The following is a 23,983-nucleotide window of genomic DNA, read 5'->3' on the forward strand; positions in this document are numbered from 1 at the left end:
TAGTGAGCAAGTTTGTTAAAATGTTGTTTGCTCTAATGAGAGTCAGGTATATGTGTAATTGATTATACATGTGCAGTATACGTTGGGGTCAGTATATACCAGTAATCAGCAAATTGTATATCTATATATATATGCCAGCCTGCTTGGCTGAGTGGTTAGCATATCCGCTCTCCAGCCAAGAGGATGTGGGTTCGAATCCAGCTAAGGCGTGGATGTTTGTGATTGTCTTTCGCCTTTATACATTCATTCACCCAAGTATAGATACACTCTCCCAATATGAATTGGGTCACCTTTGGAGTAGTAGATCCATAACCTCCCTCAATGGGAGAGGCCTTCGCCCTGCAGTTGGTAAAAAAATAGGCTGTTCATCATCATCATTATCATATATATATATATATTTATATATATATATTTATTTATTTATTTATTTGTATGCAGATTGACTCAATTTATGAACATGTTCAGTAATTTTAATGACTTAAAACACCAAGATAATTAAGAATAAAAGTTTAATAATAAAATTTAATAAGTTTAATAAACACATGCACACCAGTCCCATACCAAGTCCTATGATCCCAAGACCTATGATACAACAGTAACCTGTGTGGACAGGTTAGAAGGAAGAAAAGAATTTGTTGTTGTTTTTTTGAAAATATTTAGCTTGTAATCATTGGAGAATCATTGACTGATAGCTACTTCTATTCATATATGAGTAGAGGAAAATGAAGAGATTGTGGTGGCCAGTTCAATGGAGCAATGCCCATGGAAATGCCTAGAGAATAGAAGAGAATCATTGAGGAAGGGGGGTCATCACTTAAGTGAATTACTTGCTTATAAATACTGTCAGTAATTTTGAGGACAGTCTTAGGTGCATCACCCCAAATACAGAAATTATATTCTAAGCTTGGGTAAATTTCAGCTTTATAAAGTGTTAGCAGTTGAGCAATAGAGAAGTACTGTTTGGAATGAAAAAAAGAATAACAAGCTTTTTGGAGGTTGAAAAGGCTATGAACTTGATGTACTTACGAGTTAGATTAGATGTGAGTTAACCCAGTAAGAGAAAACTGATCCTGGCTAGCAAGAATGTATTCAAGTGAGGGAGAAGCTTGGTCTTTCTTCCTGAAATTGAGAGAGGATTGTAGTTTGGTGGTATTAAAATTCACCAAGTTGTCCTCATCCCACTTGATAATGCAAAATCAGAATTAGAGATCTTGAAGTATGACTTAACTGAGCACTGCACAGTTTAGAAAATGAAAAAAGTGAAGTGGAGAGTGCTTTCATTAGCAAAATGTCAGGGGGAGAGATGATCATTGACATTTAGGAGGAAGAGTGAAAATTACAGCATTGAGCCTTAAGGTATATCAACAATAATTGAAAAATCTTATGAAAGGAAAATCCACCATAACCTGCAAATTCTGGAGTCATTCATTGGAGAGCAGACTGATTAATTATTCTGCTTGCATCTCTCACCGACTTTTTTCCCTGTGCCATACAGATATACAGTTTTTGCTATCTTCCTCTTGACAGATATTTTCACAGGCATTGGTAATTGCAGTTTGCACATTGAATTCTGCAGTTCTGTTCAAGACCTGCATAAGTAGTAAAATAACTGCTGTACAAAATAGCAAATCTAAAAATCTGAGCGAAACCAAAATTGTCCACAGCATGATAATATTAAAAAAAAATCTTTTAATTTTTATTTTATTATCTGAAAACAGAGAGAAAGTAACTCACCTTTTTGTTTATAACTCATCATCCTGGATTGCAGTTCAGCTGTTGACTTTTCAACAGCTGAACTGCAAAGACCAAAAGTATTAAAAAAAAAGCAAGCAAAATAGTCTTAGGAGGAGGGGAAAAAAGTATGTTAAAATGGAGATTGGAAGGATATATTGATGAGATGAACAGCAATAGATGGACAAAGACATCACTCAGTGGCATTTATATTAAGGAGGATGAATGCCTGGATGACTAGAGAGAAGATAGAAGGATAATCTAGTGGAGATGGCGGGAGAATGGTGGCATCAGGAAGCATTCGACAAAGAAAATTCAAGGCAAATGGAGGAGGCCTATAACCATAAATGATTATAAAAAGGACTAAAAGAAGAAGTAATTTTAAACAGAATATTTACACTATTATTTACATAACAAAATTCTGTAGAACATCTGTATGCATATACCGATCTACAACACTTTACACCCAATATCAGTGATTACATCTTTCTCTGTGAGGCAGATCTCACTAATGCTAATAATCAGAGGCCACAACATATTCACTGAAGCAACCAACTCAACCCCTTTGTTCCTTATACTCCTGGCATTTGTGTATAGACATAAGTTACCTCCATGGTATTCTCTCCTCTGTAGTCTACATGTGACCTAGTTGTTCAACTTTCAGATTCCTGTTCATATTTGATGCTTCACTTATACAGATATCCTTACACATACTTTAATATGTATGTTTATAATTTAACATTGATTGTATTTGTATCATTAATATAGTTACATAACTTAGTTGCTCTTACACATAGATTCACACCATTCTTCCCACAACTTAGATTCACTGTATTAGGTCTCATGCTAATTGGGTTTGAGGTTATATTGTGAGTGAGCGGTGTAATTTAGTGTTCGTGTAAAATTGGTGTTTTTTTATCTGTTTTCTTGTGTTTTTTCCTTAAAAAATTAGAGTTTTATAGTTTATTAGAGTAGATTTTCAAGTTTTAAGAGTATTTAGTGTCTTTATAACATATTTTTATTGTAATATTTTAATTTTAAATACAGGCGTAAAATAGTGCCAAAGACACAGAAGAAACGAAACAATAACAAGAACAGCAAAGTAACGAACAAGAAAGTTTTCTCCACTAAAGACGATATTAAAGAGATTATGAACATAATTTAACCTCTGAGATCGTTAGGCTAAAGCAGATTATTAGACAGATGGCGAGGGAACTACAGAAAGTCAAGCGGTGTTTAGAGGAACACAGGGAGAATAAAAAGTTCAGCAGCAAAATGGAATACAAAGAGTGGAATCAGGTAAATTAGTGCATAATAACAAAAATCTAGTGAGTAAAGTTGATTATAAAAAGGATGTTATTTGGTATGGTAACTCTATCATAAAACATGCATTAATGAGCTGGTTATAACACATTATAACAATTATAAAATATAATGCAAGCAATTCAAAAACAGAAAAGAAAAGTAAACAAAATCATAATTGTAGTAGGTACTAACGACTTAGCTAGTGATAAGTTCAGTATGAGAGAGAACATTAAAGGGTTGTTGGAAGACGCAAGAGTGAAGAGTGAGAAAGTGAAAATAGTAAGTATATTACCTCAGTATGATAAAAATGAATTAAGAAGGGCCATTATGGCAAATGATTCGATGCATAGACTGTGTAGAAGAAATGGATGCAAGTTTTTGGATATACAGAGTGAGTTTGAAGGAAGATTGGATTTGTATAAGAGGGACAGCCTACATTTGAATGTGTTTGGGATCAGGAGTCTTGAAAAATTATTTACTGATATAAGATCTAACACAGAGAATCAGAGAAACTGAATTCTTTGGGAGGAATCGTGATAATCTGTGTGTAAGAGCAACAGTTGTTAGGTAACTGTGTTAATGATGGGAATGATTATTATTATTATGGAAATACAGGTAACCCTCGTATAACACGGTACTTATACAACGTCGTTTCAATATAACACGTCTACAAATTGTAGTAACTCTTGTTGAACGCGGTAATTATACAACACGGTTTCGATATAATGCGCGACTTAAAAATCCAATTTTATCTTTGTGAAATTTGTGTCTACCCATATCGTGCATGTAGTTATAAGTAGCAAATTTATATTAGGGGCAATACCCTTTGGCACGCATGTACGTCAATTGTTTACCATATAAAGTATTTATTGTTGAAAATTATCTTAGTTTTCTGCCAGGAAAGCGCATTAAAAATCATAAACGTGTTAATCTCAAGCTGAGCACTTTAGTTTCTGGTGAGTTACATACAATATGCAATGCTTTTTTTTATGTAACAATTGAACAAGAAAATGCTTTTTTTTATGTAACAATTGAACAAGAATGAAGATACATTCCATTTCGATCAGTACATGAGACTCAACCTTCACGAACTTCTTCATAAGTATTCCAATCTCTTCAATAGTGAATTAATTGATGGAGCAATAGATTTAAATTAGGAGGAACTGGTACAATTAATAGATAACGTCAAACCAAATGGCAGGGAAAGTTCTGCCAAAGATTCTGATTGTGATGAATCCGTTAAAGAATTCATTTTAAAGAAATTAGCAGAAGGAGTTGACTTGGCAAGAAAGTTATTTTATGGATAATGATCTCTCAATGGAGCGCTCTGGAAAATTCACGAGACAATTGGATATTTGTTTAGCTCCGTATTATGACCTTAATAAAAAAATTGCAGCATAATATGCTGCAATAAGATCTCGCGTAATATGGTACGCAAGGTCTTATTACTGACTTCTTGATAACTAAACCAGCCGAAGTATGCAATGCGAATTATACTAATGATGTCCAAGAGATTTCAAGTGATGACGACGTCCGGCCACTCATAAATAAAAAAACATCTTCGAAATGTTAGTTTTGAAGAGAGCGATGATATAAAATATATGCCTTATTTTATTTTGCCTAAAACATTTATGTATTATGTGCAATGAAGTTTACATACAATTTGTAATTTTATACTATGTATTTGTTCATAGTTTATATGTTTTCTTAACTTACATGAATTACCTGAATTAAATAAAAATATATTTTTGTTAGATATGTCATTGTTTATATAATCTTTACAAAAAAGTGATTTTGGAACCTAATCCTACTTTTTCTATGTGATCCGAGTCTCGCATAACGCGATTTATATAACGCTTCATTTTTGTGGAACCTAACATCCGCATTATACAAGGGTTACCTGTAATTATGAAGAGAGAACAACTCTCTGTTCATACCTCAACTTCCTTGAATCCAGTTAGAGATGTGACCTATGTCTGCAATACTAGTAATAATTTTTCCTGTGGCAGTGAGTTTGAATCCATTTGGTGTGAGGTGGAGTCTAACAAGGTTAAATACACAATGGGGTGTTGATACAGACCTGGTGGATTGGATCGGTTGCTAGTGATGAAGAAATGCATCGCCAGATAAATACAATGGGTGCGAAAAGAGTAATCATAATAGGGAGACTTTAATTAACTGAACATTCATTTGGTAGCTATGAAATCTCACGAGAAGAATGAAAATGAATTTATTGAGCTGTTGCAAGAAAACTTCCTCAAGCATGTGATAGAAGGATTTTGAGGTCAAAGAGTTAGATTTGATTGTATTGTTGGGGGGGGGGGGGTTGATCACTGTGTCCAGTTGGTGAGAGTGATCATGCAGAACTCATTTGGGAAGTGGCTAAGTTTATGAATGTTCCATTCAGATTACATGCTGAACTACAAAGCAAGAAATTATGACCACCTGAAGGGTATGCTGGGTTCTTTGGCATGGCATCAGTTATTAGATGGAAAGGATATTGGCAGTACATGGAAGTGTTTAATAATATATGCACGTAAACACAAGAAAGATATTTAATTAACCAAATATTTCGATCTGGAAATAGCAGACCATTCTCAGTGGTATTACAAGAACAGTTTTAAAAAATACAAGCTAGAATACTAACAGTAGATCGTTAAAAATAGAACACGCCTCGTGATGTTATATCACTAAGTATTAAGTATAAAACGGAATATTTTGAAGCAGAGACATGATTGGAAAAAAATAATAATAATAATTAAAAATTCCCAGATTTTTGATATAGATATACAGTCATTACGATTCAGGTTGGGACAATGGAGCAAGGTCTCCACGCTTTCCTTGAACAAACAATCGAACCTATAACGAGATCTATGTAACAGGCGAGTCCTGGACCAAAAGATGCTGTGGTCAGTTTCAATCCTGTGTTGAGCCAATCCAGACTTTTCAGGTTTGTTGTGAAGAATGGAGGATTGATGTTCTTGGATTCTTTTTTCAAGAGAATCTATATCAAAAATCTGGGAAAGTCTAATCAAGATTACTCATTAATTTTTTTTTTTTTTAATTTTTTTTTCTTCTTTTCAATCATGTCTCTACTTCAAAATATTCCGTTTCATACTTAGTGATATAACATCACGCGATGTGTTCTATTTTTAACGATCTATTGTTAGTATTCTAGCTTGTATTTTTTAAAACTGTTCTTGTAATATTATCACTGAGGATGGTCTGCTATTTCCAGACCGAAATATTTGGTTAATTAAATATCTTTCTTGTGTTTACGTGCATATATCATTCAGTCTTATGTCACAAGTATCCTTAAAACAGCAAATGGAAGTGTTTAAAAAATACTTAAATGATGCAATATCAGAATGTGCCCAGAGTTCGAAGAATAAATAGAGTAGGAGTGAAATGGATGTGTAATCTAATTGAGCATGAGATTAGTAAGAAAATGATGATGTGGAAGGAATATCATGTGCATAAGGATGATGTCAGTTACAAAAATTATAAGCTATAGGCCAGAAGAGTCTCCAAGTGTTGTACGGGAAAGCTAAGTCTGAATATGAAAAGAAACTGGCTCTGCAAGTTAAAGACAACCCAAAAGGATTCTATTGCTATGCTGCAATTAAAAGAAAGAATGAATTTGAAAGAATATACCATCATACCACATACCATCTACTGAATGCAGATGGTATGTGGGTGACTGATGCAGAAATGATGTTCAACTAATGAGTTGCTATTTTGCTAAAATCTATCAAGCTGGTATATGCAACATAGAACTCACAGCTACCCCCTTCACTGTATGAAGAAACTCATGTGGATGAGGAGGAAGTACTAGAGCTGTTACACAAACTGAATAAGAATTCTGCAATAGGAACTGATGGGATATATATACACTGGCTATATAATTTGAGTCTCAGAACAGGGAACATTCCACAGGAGTGGAAAGAATGTATGATAATTCCATTGCACGAGGCTGGTGCAAAGACCAATGTATCCAACTATTGACCAATCAGTATCTCAGGAGTAGTGGTGGTGAAGATTTTGAAAATGTTGGTTAGGGCTCACATTCAGAAATGGGTTGACAGGGAATCTCTACTTTGTCATGACCACATGGGTTTAGACAGCAGCAATGGATATACCATGGTACTTTTGGATTTTGCTATGGCTTTTGACAGAATACAGAATGGAATACTATTGCAGAAATAGAGAATATGGGATTGGATTATAAACTATTGGCATGGAAAAGAGGATGGCTGACTGACAGATGTCAAAAAGTTGTAAATGAGGGCTCTGAATCTGCAAGACTCAAGATAACCAGTGGTGTGCCTCAAGAATCAATCCTTGGACCATTGTTATTCAATTTGTACATTTATGACATTTGAAGAATTTGACATGTGATATACAGCTATTTGATGATGATGATGATGATGTAAACATAGGTAATGTAATCAGGAGTTCTGCTGATATGCAGTACTTTTTTTTTTGCACAGTGATTTGAATAGGCTGGAATTGTGGGATGTGAAAATGGCTGTCATTTCAATGTTAATAACTGTAAAGTCACGCACTTTGGTGTGACTAAATATCCAATGTTGTATTATATTGATGGGATTATGCTTGAAGAAACTGATGAGGCTAGGGATCTTGGAGTTTTAGTATACAGGAAGTTGAAGTTCAAGTGTCATATAGCAAAAATTATAAATTCAACAATTAAAGAATAATAGCAATGCTGAAACAAATCTCGATATGTAAAATTAAGTAAGTTAGTTTGCTTCTTTATAAGGCCTTGATAAGACTTCACTTAGACTATTGCATGCAGGTCAGGTTTCCATGGTGATTCTGATACAGTAGAGGGAGTGCAAAGGAGGAGTGTCCAAAATGATATCATGATTGTCAAATACTAATTATGAAGACAGATTGAGAATTTGCAGGCTGCAGACACTAGAAAAACGGGAGAAACAGGGGGGGGGGGTGTGATTGAGACTTGCAAACTTCTGAAAAGGTTATACAGAATTTCAGTAGATGGAATTTTATTTTATGGTATGCATTTTATATTATTTCAGTAAATTTCATTTTATGGTGGGTAGGGAAAGGATGCTTGGGCATTCATGGAAGTTGGAATGAATGCTGTCAAGCATTAGATTAGGGGTAGATTTTAATCTGATAGATTAGTGCGTAATTGGAATGGATTGCCATTGAATATTGTGTGTGCAAGTAGTGCGAATGAATTCAAGAACAGGTATGATATATGATGCAAATGGTGTGGCCTCCCTCAATGAGTTCCTGACTCCCTGGAGGTCTCTCTTAATAATAACAATAATAATAAATAATTCCTTGAGACCTGATATCAAACTCATTCAAGCATAGGCCTTCACACTTCCATTAAATCACAACATTCTTTCTACATAGCATGGGCACATCGAATCGTTCGCTATGATATACCTTCTTAATTCTCTGTCATTATATATAGGTAATGTACTATTTTCACTTCTCACTTTTCACCCTCTCTCTCTTCTGGTAGTTATTTAATATTCTCTCTTTCTCGTACTGTATTTATCACCAGTCAATTCGCTTGGTCTTACCAGGACCATCTGTTTTCTTTTCTGCTTTTCAGTACATTTGAATTTTTGATTTTAGCACCTGGAAAACTTGAAGTAGTAACACTCTTATCAGTCACATGTTTAATAATCGAATCTCCATACCATATAATATCCTGCTTTTTATAATCAATTTTGCCTACCTTGTACACAAAGAATATTTATGTTGCTCAGGAGAAGAGTAGAAATGGAAGCCCAATATACCATGTCTAAAAAAAAATTTTTTTTCTGAAAATGTTTTCAAGCTTTTGCAAATACTTCTGTTGAAAATAATTATTTAATAGTTATTAAAAGGCCATTATTCTTTTAATAAGACTTATTTTTCTATATTTTTTTCCTGGCAAAATTCTAAATATGACTATATGGTTGTCATCATGCTTACAATTTCTAGATATGTTGTTTTGCTTTTATGAAAAACATATGAAGTTAAATTGCATTACTTTCTTTCTGATTTTGAGACTGATTCTGATTTTTTTTTAATATATATATATATATATATATAACAAATTTATATTTCAAAATAACCTCAGCCTTTCAGTTTAAAACTGCAACAGATGATTTTTTTTTTTAGAATTCTCAATTTCAGTGATAGTACTCGGTTATTAACTGCTGTAGTAAATTTATTATGAAAATGTCTGAAGCATATCATATTATATGCAGATTAATTCAAATTTTTTATTTATTTTGAGGTATTCCAGTTATGCTTCCTGTCAATACCCAGAACTGAGTTCTAAATTATTATTTGTGTCTAATTTCCTTATTTCAATAGCTGTTTTATTCCCATGATAAAAAAATCATGTTATAGTGCAGAAGTTTTCTTACTTTGGCCTGCCATTAACAATAGACTATAATTATATCATAAAAGAACTATATATATATCTTATTTTTTGGTTAGTTTAATTCGAGGTTATATTGTGAGTGGTCGTGTAATTTAGCACTCTTGTAGAACTGGTGATTTTTTTTTGTCTGTTTTATTGTGTTTTTTCCTTGGAAAATTAGTGTATCGTAGTATATTAGTGTAGATTTTAGTGTTTTAGAGTACTTAGTATCTTTGTGACATTTTTATTGTGATATTGTTGGCATGGCACCAACGCTACGAACAATGGTGTTAAATCTTGAATAGAAGGAATTATAGTAATATAATACCTATTGTTTAAATTTAACAAGTATCAAAAATCCTGCTAAAATACTAGTCTTTAATAAGAGAAATTGAGTATAAATGAAATAACGTTAATGTCTTTTCCTTTAAATTTTGAATATTGTATTATTGAGTGTTTTGTATGATAAAAATAGAAAAAATATATGTGGTGAATTGGCATAAGTATACCAAGGTCAAGCTAAAGTTCCAGACAAAATAAGAGGATTAATTAGTGACCTGTGGCTAACACAAACACAAAGGTCAACGTTGCGTAGGGGTTTCCCATGGAAATGCAACGACAAGCAGCGGTATCGGGTGCAGAGTGGAAGATGACGTAAGAGCAGGAAGGTCCTCGGAGCCGGATATATATATATATATATACAGGGTGTTCGGGATAAATTTGACATATTTATAATTAATTATATTTTTCCGTAAGTTACATGTATTAACACACACTTCTCTTCATTTAAAAGTTTGGACCCTTCTTCATTCATATACAAGATGTCAGAAAGGATGGATAGCTGGAACCCACCTGAATCATGGAAGAGAATAACTTGTATCATGATGATTCGTGCCCGCCATCAAAATAAGGATATTACGACTGCTGCCCAATGCTCCCTGAATACAGTAAAAACAATCAGGCATGAACTAGAGACTTGCAATGGTGACTACGAGGATGTAGCAAGAAGAAAGATCCCTAGCAGACGATCTGATTGCGTTCGTACAGCAGAATTCCTCGCAAATCTGCAGGAACAGGTGTTGAAGAACCCTGGCATTGGAATTCGGGCTTTGTTCGTGGAGTTGCTAACTGTAGTCAAGCCCTGGATAACAAGGGTAGCCAATGGTAGGCCGTATGTATGGCAGCAGGATTCGACCCCTTGCCACACCTCTGGGAAAAGTCAAAAATGGTTGTCTGAAAATTTCTACGACTTCACCAGTCCAAATGTTTGGCCTCCAAACTCCCCAGACCTTAACCCCATGGATTATTTTGTATGGGGCGCAGTTGAAAAAGACACCAATCGCACTTCCAGTAATACAAAAGCCTAGTTAATGGATAAAATTAAAACAGTTTTTGCGGCCCTTCCCAGGGAGACTGTAGCATCAGCTTGTTCGAGGTTCCGAAGCAGAATTGAAGCTGTGATCGATGCTAATGGTGGTTATTTTGAGTAAATCTTGTTGATAGTATTGTAATTAACTCTGCCTGTAATGTTTTTTTGTCAATTCATTAAATTTAATAGATACAAAGAAGATTTTCTTTTTCCTTACGAAACTGTCAAATTTATCCCGAACACCCTGTATATAGAGGTTTACGAAGCCGAAAAGGGGCTTTTTTTTTTCTGTTGTTTCCGGAGAGTCAATGTTCCAGTACAGTTGGGAGTGGAGTGTCCGAGTGCAGTTATGTGGTCAAGTAGAATTCCGATGTGAGATTTAGGACTCCGCATGGCAATGAAGTCAACGTAACCCAAGGAGATTATGCGGAAAACACGAAGTCGGACAACGGCAGCTGAGCTTCGCATGGATCGTAGGCAATGAATTGTGACTGTATTCCAAGCTCTACATACAAGAAGCAAAGGCCAGAGGAACGTAGCAGCAAATGAAACTCGTCTAGGAAGAAACTGATGTAAAATTACGAACCACAGGAATTCAAAGGATGTTCGCAAGTAAAAGTCATCCCTACTTCGCTACCAAGTAAGAACTTTCCATTTGTCTAGTAGGAAGAAAATTAGTAAATTTTGTGATGGTGAATGAAAATTAACTGGAATTGTACTTTATGTAGTAATGCAGTAATGTAGGAACTATACCATTAGATGACATCAATTACTCTGTGCTAGAGATCATAGCTAAGTTATAGAGTGTAATACTAGAATCTGATGTTAATAGATAATTCCTGAACCTGAGTTTTATGTGATGATAATCTAAAATAAGCTAAAGTTTTTAAGGGGTAAGTTTCTAGGCACGTGGTCCCTGAAAGGTTCAAGATTAGTTAAGGGACAGGAGTGTATATATTATATCCAGTTGCTTAATAGACCCTATATGCTAGACTCAGTTGAATTTATTGAATGACAATTGTATATTTCTTTTTCTTAGTAATGAATAAATTCTTTTCTTGTCAAACAAATAACTTGCCTGATCACTAAATTCAATGCACTGCTCATAAACAGAGCCTATGCATATATATTTTGATATAGTCACAACTGCAAAGTGAGAAACATATATGATTATAGTATAGGAATAAGATAGAGAATTAAGGATTGTGTGCCATACTGAGTGTTTTAATCTTGGATAAAGAAAATTCTCTTATCCTGTAAATTTTGGTGGTTCAGCTTAAACAAATAAATTTCCAAAATTTTGAATCAGTGTGATCACTAGTAATCTAACAAAGAATCTGGCTTTAGCCCGAGGCACTGTCTTTGTTATCAGGGTTTCGCACACTCGGGCAATATGTTAGTAGCGGCCATAAGTTTGAAGTACTATGAAGGATTAAGATTAGACAAGGGGCAAAACATAAGATATAAGTAGATAACAAAATTAGCAAATTTTTCAAAGACGAAGCCGAACAAGAATCAGTTATAAGATTTAATTGATAACATAAAATAAAAATAACCAACGATATAATTTTTTTTTTTACAATGGCAGCAAAGACCACATTGTCTGGCGATTTGAATTTACGGAATTTTATTCAATGCAGTGTGTGTGTGTGTGTTGTGAAATGTATTTGTCAAGAAAATTCAAGAATATATGGAAGAAAATTGAAACTGAAGAGAAGAGAGAGTTTGTATTAAGTTGTATAGTTCTCTTAGGTTCCACGAATGCAACAAATACCGACGGCAAGATGGAAAATGATGTTGATGTCAAACATGTGAATGTGGAAATAGAGGAGAACAAAATGTTATTAACCCCTTAACGTACCAATTAAAAATCAAAGTGGTTGTTTTTCTGCCAATGTTTTGGGCGAGGGTGATTTGCTTAATCAAATTCATTATTTGAAAAAAATGATGAATTTGTGCAAACGCAAACAAAATAGCCAATACACGCCGTTGGCAACTTTTCTCAGCTGAAAGGAAATAGGCACAAGATTGTCTAGCATCTATATTCGGTTGTATTTAGATGTGAAACCAAAATTCAAAATCAATTTTGGTGCAATAAACAAAAGACGTGTCACAGACGTCTTTGTATGTTAAGGGGTTAATAAAGAAATTGCACTTAAATGTTATCCTGCATAGCACAAAGCGTGAAATTGAATAATTGCAGAAGTGGCAGGAGGTAAGCAGGGCTGGAAAAAAAAAAAAAAAAAAAAGTGGGTGATCCAAAGGAATAATAAAGACCGACTGAACAAACAAGAAAAACAAGTTAATGAGAAAATTATGTATGATGACTCAATGATCAAGGGAGTACTTAATGAAAGTGTGACAGAATCATGTTTCCCAGTCTCAAAAATTCACGATATTAGCCATGCCATCCAGATGCAAAAAGGTAAGTCAAAGGAAATTATTGTCTTTTTCTGTATTGATTTGAGAGGCAAGAAGTATTCTGTAAGGGAGGATGTAAAGGAGTTGTTAGAAGTTGAAAGTTTATTTTTCACTTGGTCAGACTATAATAAATTTAGTTTAATCCTTTATCCAAGTGTGTGCAAACAAAGTTTGCGCCTGAAAGTATCTTCAGGACTGAGGTTAGGTGAAGAGACCTCAACAAAGGTCGAAACTAGTCTGGGTAGTGGCCCTTCCCATTTAATGCATAACATTATACATATCCGCAAGGAGATGTGTTTTGCATTATGGAAGATACTGAGATAGAAGTGTTGGTAGCTTGCTCTACCTTTGCAAGGAGTCGCCCGGTGTTGTACCACCTTACTTCAGTCCTGAAGATACTTTCAGGCGCAAACTTTGTTTGCACACACTTGGATAAAGGATTAAACTAAATTTATTAGAGTTGTTAGAAGAGGCAAAGCTGAAGAGCGAGATGGTGAAAATTGTAAGTCTTCTACCACGCTATGATAAAGACAAACTGAAGATACAGTTGACTTGGAAAGATTGTAAAAAATGAGGAATATTCTATCAAGGAGTATTTGTGGAACTATAAGGCAGGTGATTATGACATGCTTAGGAAAAAGCTTAAATCTGTACCATGGCATAAAACACTGCAAGGTAAGGATGTTAGTAGTGTGTGGGATATAGTTCAGGGTCATCTAGAGGAAGCAGTATTAAATTGTATACCTAGGATTAGGAGAGTTAATCGGGTAAGAGTTAGATGGATGGGTAATATTATTAAGCACGAGCTGCAGAAGAAGAAAATGCTTTGGGGGGTATATAAAGAGAAAGGTGAACAGCAAACTCATAAACAGTACAAGGCTCAGGCAAGAAAGGTGACCAGCATGGTAAGGAAGGCTAAATCAGATATGAGAAGAACTAGCCAAGCAGGCTAAAGGAAATCTCAAAGTGTTCTTTCGTTATGTGGCAAGTAAGAGGAAGAAAGAGTATGGAAGATTAACTTTAATGAGTGATGATGGTCACAAGGACAAAGAAGCAGATAAAATACTTGAGTTACAGAGTGACCACTTTTCAAAGGTGGTCACTCTGTAACTAAGGTATTTTATCTGTAAAAGGTATATCATCCTGGTGAGGTTACTGCTTTAACCTATGTGACAGACACTAATGCGGGAACAGAGGTGGATGAATTGGAGGTTTTTAGGATATTGCAGAATTTCAATGTAAATATAACTGTGGGATTAGATGGAATATCAGCTAAGGTTTTGCAAGAATGTGCAAGAGAACTGACAATGCCTTTAATTAGCCTCTTTAAGTCTCATCTATGGTAGAGTTCCAAGGGAAGGAGGGCAAAATAATTCCTTTGCATAAGGGAAGTTCTAAGACTGCAGTAGCAAATTATAGACTAGTATCTCAGGCATCGTGGTAAAAGTACTAGAAAAATTGGTAAAAAAGAGAATTCAAGAATGGTAGATAAAAATATGATACTGCATGAGGGTCAACATGGCTTTGTGAAAGGTCAATTATGCCTTAGTCATTTATTAACATTTTATAATAGAGTAATGGCTGAGTTTGATCAAGGAAATGGCTACATGATGATTTTGCAAAGGCATTTGACAGAATACCACATGGAACTCTGGTATGCAAATTAGAACAAATGGGAATTGATATTATACTGGTTAAGTGGATAAGAGGGTGGCTGCTGGAAAGATATCAAAAAGTGGTATATGGTGGTACTAGTGGTGTGTTACAAGGTTCAGTGCTGAGATGATTGCTGCTTAATTTGTACATTGATCAAAGCTTGCAGGACAATTTAAATAGGCTGTCAGTATGAACGAAAGTTAATGGGTGTCAATTTAATGTGGAGAAATGTATAGTTATGCATTTTGAGATAAATAGATTACAAGCCATGTATCACATTGATGGCACTGTACTCCTGAAAATAGATGAAGCTAGAGATTTAGGGATGGATAGAGAGTTAAAGTTTAGAGGACATATTGCTAAGGTTTCCCATAAGATTACTTGGCTATTGAGAAACACGTTAACAAGTAGAGATAAGGAAGTTGTTATTCCTCTGTATAAGGCCTTGATACGCCCACATCTGGACTACTGTACTCAAGTCTGACCCCTGGGTTTCTTGGAGATGAAGAAGTGGTGGAGAGGATTCAGGGGCAAGTGATCAAGATGATGAGTGACCTATAGAATGTTCCCTTTGAAGATAGATTGAAGGTGTGTGGATTGCAGAAGTTGGTTTATAGGAGAAAAGAGGGGATATGTTAATGAAGTTGCTTAAAGGGTTTTATAGGATAGATGCAGGGGAAATGTTTCAGCACTTGTCTGGAGGGAACAGAACAAGGGGGGGGGGGTCATCCTTGGAAGTTGAATAAAGGTGTAGTTAGTAGTGGTGTAAGGACTAGATTTTTTGCTTGGGGAGTTGTGAATGAGTGGTGGAATGGGTTGCCATAGTCATTTGTGAGTGCTTCATCTGTGAATGGGTTCAAGAAGAGGTATGATAGATTGGGTCTCTCGCGATGATTCTTTGGACTCTGTGGAGGTACCCATATAATAATAATAATAATGTCTATGTTTCTGTTGAGGTACCCTGTATCCTGGACTCAATACTCTGATCTGGTTGGCCAAGTGGCTAGCATATTTGCTGTCTGTCCAACAGGTTGCATGTTCGAATTCTGCTGTAGGCATGTGTGTGTGTCCTTAAGTGGGAAATGAAATTCATCCCTTGGTGTGAGACCACCACCACCCTGCTTATTGGAGGTCTTAAGTGGCTTGAAAAAGTTTACTCTTTGGTCTCTAGAGCAGGATTTCTGGATTTCATAAAAGATAAATAAAAAATATTTATTAATATATAAAATTTAAAAAAAAATGGAAAAATTCATTAACCCAGCCATTGTTGGAAAAATTTTAGCTAAAATTTTTCTTTTTGAATGGGTGATTTGGGCTTATTTTTATCTCATCTTATATGCTCAGTCTGATGCACCATCATCCTAAATGATATTTTGGCAACTAGCCTTAGTGCTGAAATATCTTGGCATTGTTTCTATCAGCTGAATGATGATGCCTTTTCAGGTGAAGTAGGGAAATGCTGAGAAGTAGTGTACCTAATCCTATAACTGGCGCCTTGGCAAATGCTCTAGTGTCAAGCCTTCCCTACGTCAATGCCCATACAAGATAAGGCTATATTCACTTGGTTGTATGCTATTCTTAACAATTGATTTATGGGATTTGATTTGGAATATCGTGTTTTTTTTTTGTTTTAGTTAATATTTTTTTGTGTTTGCAGTATGCAGTGCCCACAGCAGGGATCCTGCTTGTCTGGATTTAAGGGAAGTGCTGGCTAGATGTTTGAAAAGATTAGAGTTGAACAAAGTCACAATGGGGGGGGGTTATAAAGACACATCAGCCTTGTTTAATGCTATGTTATGTTAGAGGCTTAATAGAGTGAAACAGCACTGAGAAAGGATTAAAACTATTTAATTCTTCCAATATTTCATCTGTCACTGAGCCATTGTCAGGGAGTACATATGAGGCTTATGACATACACACACAACTAAGTGAAATATGTGGATGAAAAACTAAAGTCCTAACTAGGGGGAGATGCCCTCTATGGCCACCTGTTGGCAGCCTAGGAAGTAAACTGGGATCTCAGAGTATTAGTGTTTCCCATAGTTAGGACTCTTGTCTTTTGTCCACGTGTTTCACTTATTTTGTGTTGCCTTTATGTGTTACCAGTCTTATATTGTATTCCATGATGAAGTTTTACCTACTGAGATGAGATATTGGAAGAATTAAATAATATTTTTAATGCTTTCTCAGTGCTGTTTCATGCCATGTTAAGCCTTAACATATGGGATTTTAATCCTAATGCATGTTTTTTATTATCATTTTTCTCTCTTTCTGACTTCCAACAAGGAACATAAAGTCTGAAGGGTTAGCAAAGAGTAGTTTCCTTATTTACATGTGGCTAATTCCAGCATTCCTTTTAACATGAATTCAAATCCCAAACTCCTAAGAGATGCAAAACTATTACATACTTTACATTTTCCAACTTAAGAATATGTTTTAAGATGACATTAAAACATTTGTAAACTTATAATTTTTTATTACATGTTTAAGACATCATTCTATTTTTTTTATATATTTGCCATACCCCCTTACCAGTTAAAAATTATATGCATATTTTGCTCACTAAGGAAAGTAAATGGTATTATGTGCATAATCCAATGCATTTGGAAGTAGGTACAGTGCTAAAGCAGACCACCCACTGTAACCATTTACTCTTGTGGCTTCTACAAGATTGCTATAGAGAGGGTTAGCTGTATACTGCTTTATTGAAAAATCAGTATATAATAATAATATCGGTCATTTTTACAGATGTTATCACTGTCATTGATTCTAGTAGATAAAATAATAATAAAAAAATTAATATGAAAATGTACCACCACTGTCTCTCTCTCTCTCTCTCTCCTCCCACTATCTTAACAAAATCATAGCTCACAAACTTCCCTTTCTATCCAAGAAAATTTTGTCTGACAATTTCAGCTGATTTGAGCCTCTTTTCTGGTTTTCAGTTGTCTTAGAAAAGGTTGTAATCTAGATATATATTTACCTTTCAGATTTTTAAAGTGTTTTAAATTGTTTGAAATCATTTGTGTACATATGTGTATTATATGTATTCCCTCCCCCCTCTTTTGCAGAGACAGTAAATCTCAAGAGCTGTGTTTGTTTTTGACTCAAGCTGTGAGTATATTCTTTTACAGCATAATATCTTACTTTTTTGTTACTAAGTTAGCCTTGATTTAATTTATTAGAGAATACAGTCTTTTTTATTTTCATGGTAATCACTTGTTTTTATAGTAAAAAACTCATAAATAGCTCATCAGAAATACTGGCCATTGGCCATGAGGTGTTACAATTTAATTCTTGGAATGCACCTGTAAAAAACCTACATTCGGAACTATACATTAGTGGCTACTGTCCCCCTTTGAATTAGCCCCCCCCCTGTGCATTTATACATTGGTTTAGACAATGTTCGCATTTTTGGAAACAGGCCTAGAACTCTTTTTCCGGAATACTCTTGAGTTTCTTTATCATATTATGCTGGATATCAGCAATGTTTAGAAAATCTTTGTCTTTTAGCACAGTCTTTAAATTTGGAAACAGCCAGAAATCATATGGAGCTAAGTCGGGCGAATATAGACAAGTTTTTAATATATAATTTTCTATAAATAATTTAAAACTTTTTTGCCCATATTTACAATGGGAAAACAGTGTTAATGATCTACTGAATGTCCAGTTTTCTGTCAGAACTTTTATGGATTGTATGACTGTAGTCGAAAGAGGCAAGTCCCAGCCTCTTCCAAATTTACTACTATATTTACACCTTTGAGTAATTCAAATATACGAACCAAACATAGCAGTCTCCTTAAAACATTATTGTTTTCTAATACATCTTAAAACAAACACATTGTCTCCACTCTCTGCAGATTTGGGTACAATTAATTGATATAAATTAAAGTATTCAAAGTTATCCTACAATTAATTGCATTGAACCAATTAAGATGAGTGCTGATGCACTATGCATCCGTATGACTTTCATACGCCAATAAAAATGCAACCATGCAGTCAAACTGACATGAAATGTTGTAGCATGGGTTACAGAAGCCACACTACAGCACATCCAACCGAAATGGGCATACAGCGCCATTGATATATATATGTTACCGCTAAAGCTCGAAAGCCGTTAATGTGCACATTACCTAGCTAATCTGCAGATTAACTGATTTGCTCCGTTAACATGCGGAATCAAGAATTTTCCGCATTTTACCTAGGTAATGTGCACATTAACGGTTTCCGTATCATTAAAGTTCAAAAGTTTGTATCTCTCATTTCCTTTCTCTACTCCTTCCCCCCCCCTCTCCCTCCACTTTTAGTGTGGTTTCGGCAGTGTCTTGTCGTCAAAAGAAGATGTCCCTGCTGTAGAAATATTTATCAAACAGCAATAAAGCAATCCCTTGGTACTGGGCAGGGTTTCAGAAAATGTGACTGTAAATCTAAATGTACCACAAAGGTATGCTTGTCGCAAAAACCAATTGCTATGTAATTCAAAGTGTCACCAATCTTTAGATTGCACTAATAAGTAAACATAATTTTATCATATGTTTTGCAAATTCATTTCCTTAATTGTAATAATATTTTAAACCATTTGATTCTTTGTATTATAGTTTTTTAATTGCTGTTGTTCCAGCAAAGATCTTATTTTCACTTTAACGAGTGCCTAGTAGGTAATGTGCAGATTATCTAGGTAATTTGCAGATTACCTAGGTAATTTGAGAAATGAAACAATTTTCGGCACGTTAACGGATCACCCTAGTTAATCTGCAGAATAACTGATTTCTGCACTTTAGCGGTAACATATACAAGTTGTGACAATTTAATTCCCAGAATGGCCACATAGTTGCCCGTGTAGTGATTTGGCTGGAGTCATGTAAGTAATCGTCTTTGTACATGTTTTAACTAATGTGTGCGTAAACCTCACGTTGATAGAGCCATTTGCTAGTTGGTTATTGCAAAAACAATAGAGATCTGCATGTAAACTTTGGCATAAAAATGTGGAAATTTGAATATGCCACTCAAAGTCAAGTGTCTTTGAGCGGCATAAGAGATTCAAAGGCGGGTGAGAAGATGTGAACGATGACCCCAGAAGTGGGTATCCAAAAACAAAAACGATGGACACAAATGTGAACTGAGTGCGAGATTTGGTACGGTCTGCAGATTAAGTGTGGAATTAATGGTTGATGAATTGCAAATAAATCGAGAAACAGTCAGGGTAATTTTAAGTGAAGAATTAGGTGTGTGAAAGATTTCTGTGAAGTTTGTGTCTTCGATCTTGATGGACAAACAGAAGCAGCAGCTTCAAGTTGCGACTGATCTTTCTGTAAATAAGCACATATTTCCGAGTGTGATTATGAGTGATGAAACCTGGTGCTTCCAATATGATCCCAAAAGAAAACACCAGAGCATGCAGTGGCAAACCCTGAGTTTTCCACGTCCGAAAAAAGTATGCATGTGACATCAAGACCATGCTGGTGTGTTTCTTTGATCATGGAGGGATAGTCCACTATGAATTCATTGAAAAGGGACAAATGGTCAACCAACAATGCTGTTTGGAGGTGCTGAAAAGATTATGAGATTCTCTTCACAGAAAAAAGACCTGAATTGTGGCCTGACAAGTGGATCATCCATCACGACAATATGCCAAGCCATAGTGTGCTCATCATGAGAGAGTTTCTGGCCAAAAAATCAATTACCGGATTATTAGGACATCCTGCTATGCAGTCTTCATATCTTTCTAAATGCTCATTGATGGAGATAACAGAATTTGTGGAATGCAACTCAAAGACAACACAAAAAACATGGTCTTGTGTAACATCTTTCTCTACACTAAATCAGCAACACAGTGCATCGTAAGTTAAGGGGATAAAAATCCCTTATTGGGGATTTTTATCCCCTTAACTTATCAACCTCGCCAGAAAAATAGCCATTTGGCTTTTCATCTTAGTTATAACAGTGCATCATGATTTAGTGTAGACTGCCAGAAACTAGTTCTTGTCCCTGTGCATACTAAACTCTAGTTCCTATTTCAAATTATGCATATTGCATTTTCCTGCTGCTAGGATAGTTGTTCTTCATAAAAATATTTAGAAATCTCTTGCATAATTTTAACTTGTCCTATATGTACTTAATATGGGCATTTAAGAAATATAGTGATGTTAGGACATTGAGGATTATTTTATATTTAAAAAAGATGAGAGCAGAAGCAAGAGAAATTTGTGAATTTGAGGAAGTGCATGTCATTTTATTTATATTTGGGAATTGAGGAAACTGAATTGTGTGTCATTTGTTGTCTCCGCTGTTGGTATCTGAGATTGATTTTTTTTCTGGTTTCATTTCAGAATCATCAGTCTGGTATAGAACTTTTTTAAAATAATTAGAATTAATGCCATAATAATAATATCAACTACGAAAGTACACCAAAAACAAATTAAGCCATATATAGAACTGGCACTAGGATAAGAACAAGCAGGTTTCAGACTAGGCAAAGCACAATTGATCAACTATTCACCTTAAGACAGCTAATAGAAAAGACACTAGAGTACAACCAAAGTTGCTACATAAATTTCGTAGACTTTCGTCAGGCATTGGATTCAATCCGTAGAAGAGAACTATGGAAAACTATGGAAGAATTTGGAATTCCCAACAAAACCATAAGAATAATAAAGAATCTAATAATAAATTTAGTTTAATCCTTTATCCAAGTGTGTGCAAACAAAGTTTGCACCTGAAAGTATCTTCAGGACTGGGGTAAAGTGGTACAACACCGGGCAACTCCTTGTAAAGGTGGGGAAAGCTACCAACACTCCTATCTCAGTATCTCCCATAATGCAAAACACATCTCCTTGCGGATACGTATGATGTTATGCATTGAAGGAAGGGCCACTACCCTACCCAGACTAGTTTCGACCTTTATTGAGGTCTCTTCAGTGGGAGCCAGACCCAAGTGGAGATACCAGGCAGAAGCATTAGCAGGTCATCTCCTCCTATAGGAGCTGATAAATGGTGTGCCACCTTTTTATTAAATTACCCTGGATTTAGAGAAAAATGTTGAAAGTTTATTTTTCACTTGGTCAGACTATAATAAATTTAGTTTAATCCTTTATCCAAGTGTGTGCAAACAAAGTTTGCGCCTGAAAGTATCTTCAGGAATGGGGTAAAGTGGTACAACACCGGGCAACTCCTTGCAAAGGTGGAGCAAGCTATCAACACTCCTATCTCAGTAGCTCCCATAATGCAAAACACATCTCCTTGCAGATAAAGGATTAAACTAAATTTATTATAGTCTGACCAACTGAAAAATAAACTTTCAACATCTTTCTCTAAATCCAGAGTAATTTACTAAAAAGGTGGCACACCGTTTGGCAGCTCCTATAGGAGGAGATGACCTGCTAATGCTTCTGCCTGGTATCTCCACTTGGGCCTGGCTCCCACTGAAGAGACCTCAATAAAGGTCAAAACTAGTCTGGGTAGTGACCCTTCCCTCAGTGCATAACATTATACATATATGCAAGGAGATGTGTTTTGCATTATGGGAGATACTGAGATAGGAGTGTTGGTAGCTTGCTCCACCTTTGCAAGGAGTTACCCGGTGTTTTGTACCACTTTACCCCAGTCCTGAAGATACTTTCAGGTGCAAACTTTGTTTGCACACACTTGGATAAAGGATTAAACTAAATTTATTATAGTCTGACCAAGTGAAAAATAAACTTTTAATAAAGAATCTTTATGAGAAATCTGAAAGTGCAGTACGAATGGAGGACTTCTTAACCAACTGGTTCCACACAGAGAGCGGAGTAAGACAGGGATGCAATCTGTCACCAGACCTGTTCAACTTACACTGGAAGAAGCAACCAATAAGGCCTTAAACAATGAAGACTCCAGAATCAAAATATATGGGAAAAATGTGACAAATTTGAAATTTGCAGACTACATTGCATTACTTACAAGCACAGAATAAAATCTACAGCGAATTTCTGATAAAATAAAGGAGGAATGTATAAAATCTGGATTAAACATAAATATAAACAAAACAAAAAGTATGCAAATAGGAAAAAGAAGCACCAATCTGAGAAATGAAATTGATAGTAAGAATGTAGAGCAGGTAGAAAACTTCACCTACCTTGGAGGAGTTATTGAGTACAATGGTGACATTATAAAAGATATAAACAGACGAATCAGTCAAGCATCCCAAACTTTTGGACGACTTAATAAAATATGATGGCAAGAGACATGAAACAAGTAACAAAAGTAAGAATCTATGAAAGAATGGTCCTCCCAATACTCCTCTATGGAAGTGAATACTGGAATCTCAAAAAGGCTGAAGAGAAAAAATTATTAGTTACTGAAATGGGTTGGCTAAGAAGATTACTTGAAGTATCTCTGCTGGATCGACTAAGAAACGAAGACATAAGAAAACGACTAAAACAAGAAATAACAATAATACACTAAATCCAAGAAAGAAGACTGCAATGGTTTGGCCATGTGACCAAAATGGGAACAGAAAGACTACCATCTAAAGACCTGAATACAACGATGGAAGGTAAAAGATCCAAAGGACCTTTTACCTTCCATCGTTGTATTCAGAATTAGATGGATAGACAAAATAAAAGAGGACCTGAAAACCAAATCACAACAAGCGACACCGAACTGGACAGAATTGTTCGGACTCTCTCGGGACAGACAGAAGTGGAAAGTGTTCATTCGGCCTCATCATCATCATCCACATAGATGATGGAAGAGAGAAGAAGAAGAATAATATCAACTCTTCAACCAACAGGCTGCAAGTTCAAATCCAATCCCACTGTGGGCAGGGATGTTTGTGATTGTCTTTAGGTGGGAAATGAATTTCATTATCTTGTGTACCATTATTGGAGGTACTGTGCTTATTGGAGGCCTGAAGTGACTTGAGAAAGTTCAATGTTTGGTCTTTAGAACAGTTTTCAGACTACGTAAAAAATAAATTTAAAATGCGATAGATAAAAAGGGAAATCCTTAGCCCATGTACATTATGAATGTAGTGTAGTTTTATAAAATCCTTTCATGTAGGACTCGCATTAAAGAGAGAGAGCGAGCATAAGCTGACTACCAAAAAAGCTTCA

General features: G+C 35.3%; 1 protein-coding gene across 2 annotated transcripts in view; it reads left to right on the forward strand.

Annotated features, from left to right (window-relative positions):
- Positions 1-23,983, forward strand: part of LOC150109125 (gamma-tubulin complex component 2-like) — a 491,041-nt gene that overhangs the window by 322,220 nt on the left and 144,838 nt on the right. For both annotated transcript variants that reach the window (XM_090405736.1, XM_090405742.1), the window contains exon 14: positions 17,966-18,008. In XM_090405736.1, coding sequence (XP_090261862.1) covers positions 17,966-18,008 — 43 coding nt within the window. The remainder of the gene's footprint in view (positions 1-17,965; positions 18,009-23,983) is intronic.

The sequence above is a fragment of the Typopeltis vanoorti genome, chromosome 2, assembly GCF_054136105.1.
Source record: "Typopeltis vanoorti isolate ZY-2024b chromosome 2, IOZ_Tvanoo_1.0, whole genome shotgun sequence".
In the NCBI taxonomy this organism is placed as follows: Eukaryota; Metazoa; Arthropoda; class Arachnida; order Uropygi; family Thelyphonidae; genus Typopeltis; species Typopeltis vanoorti.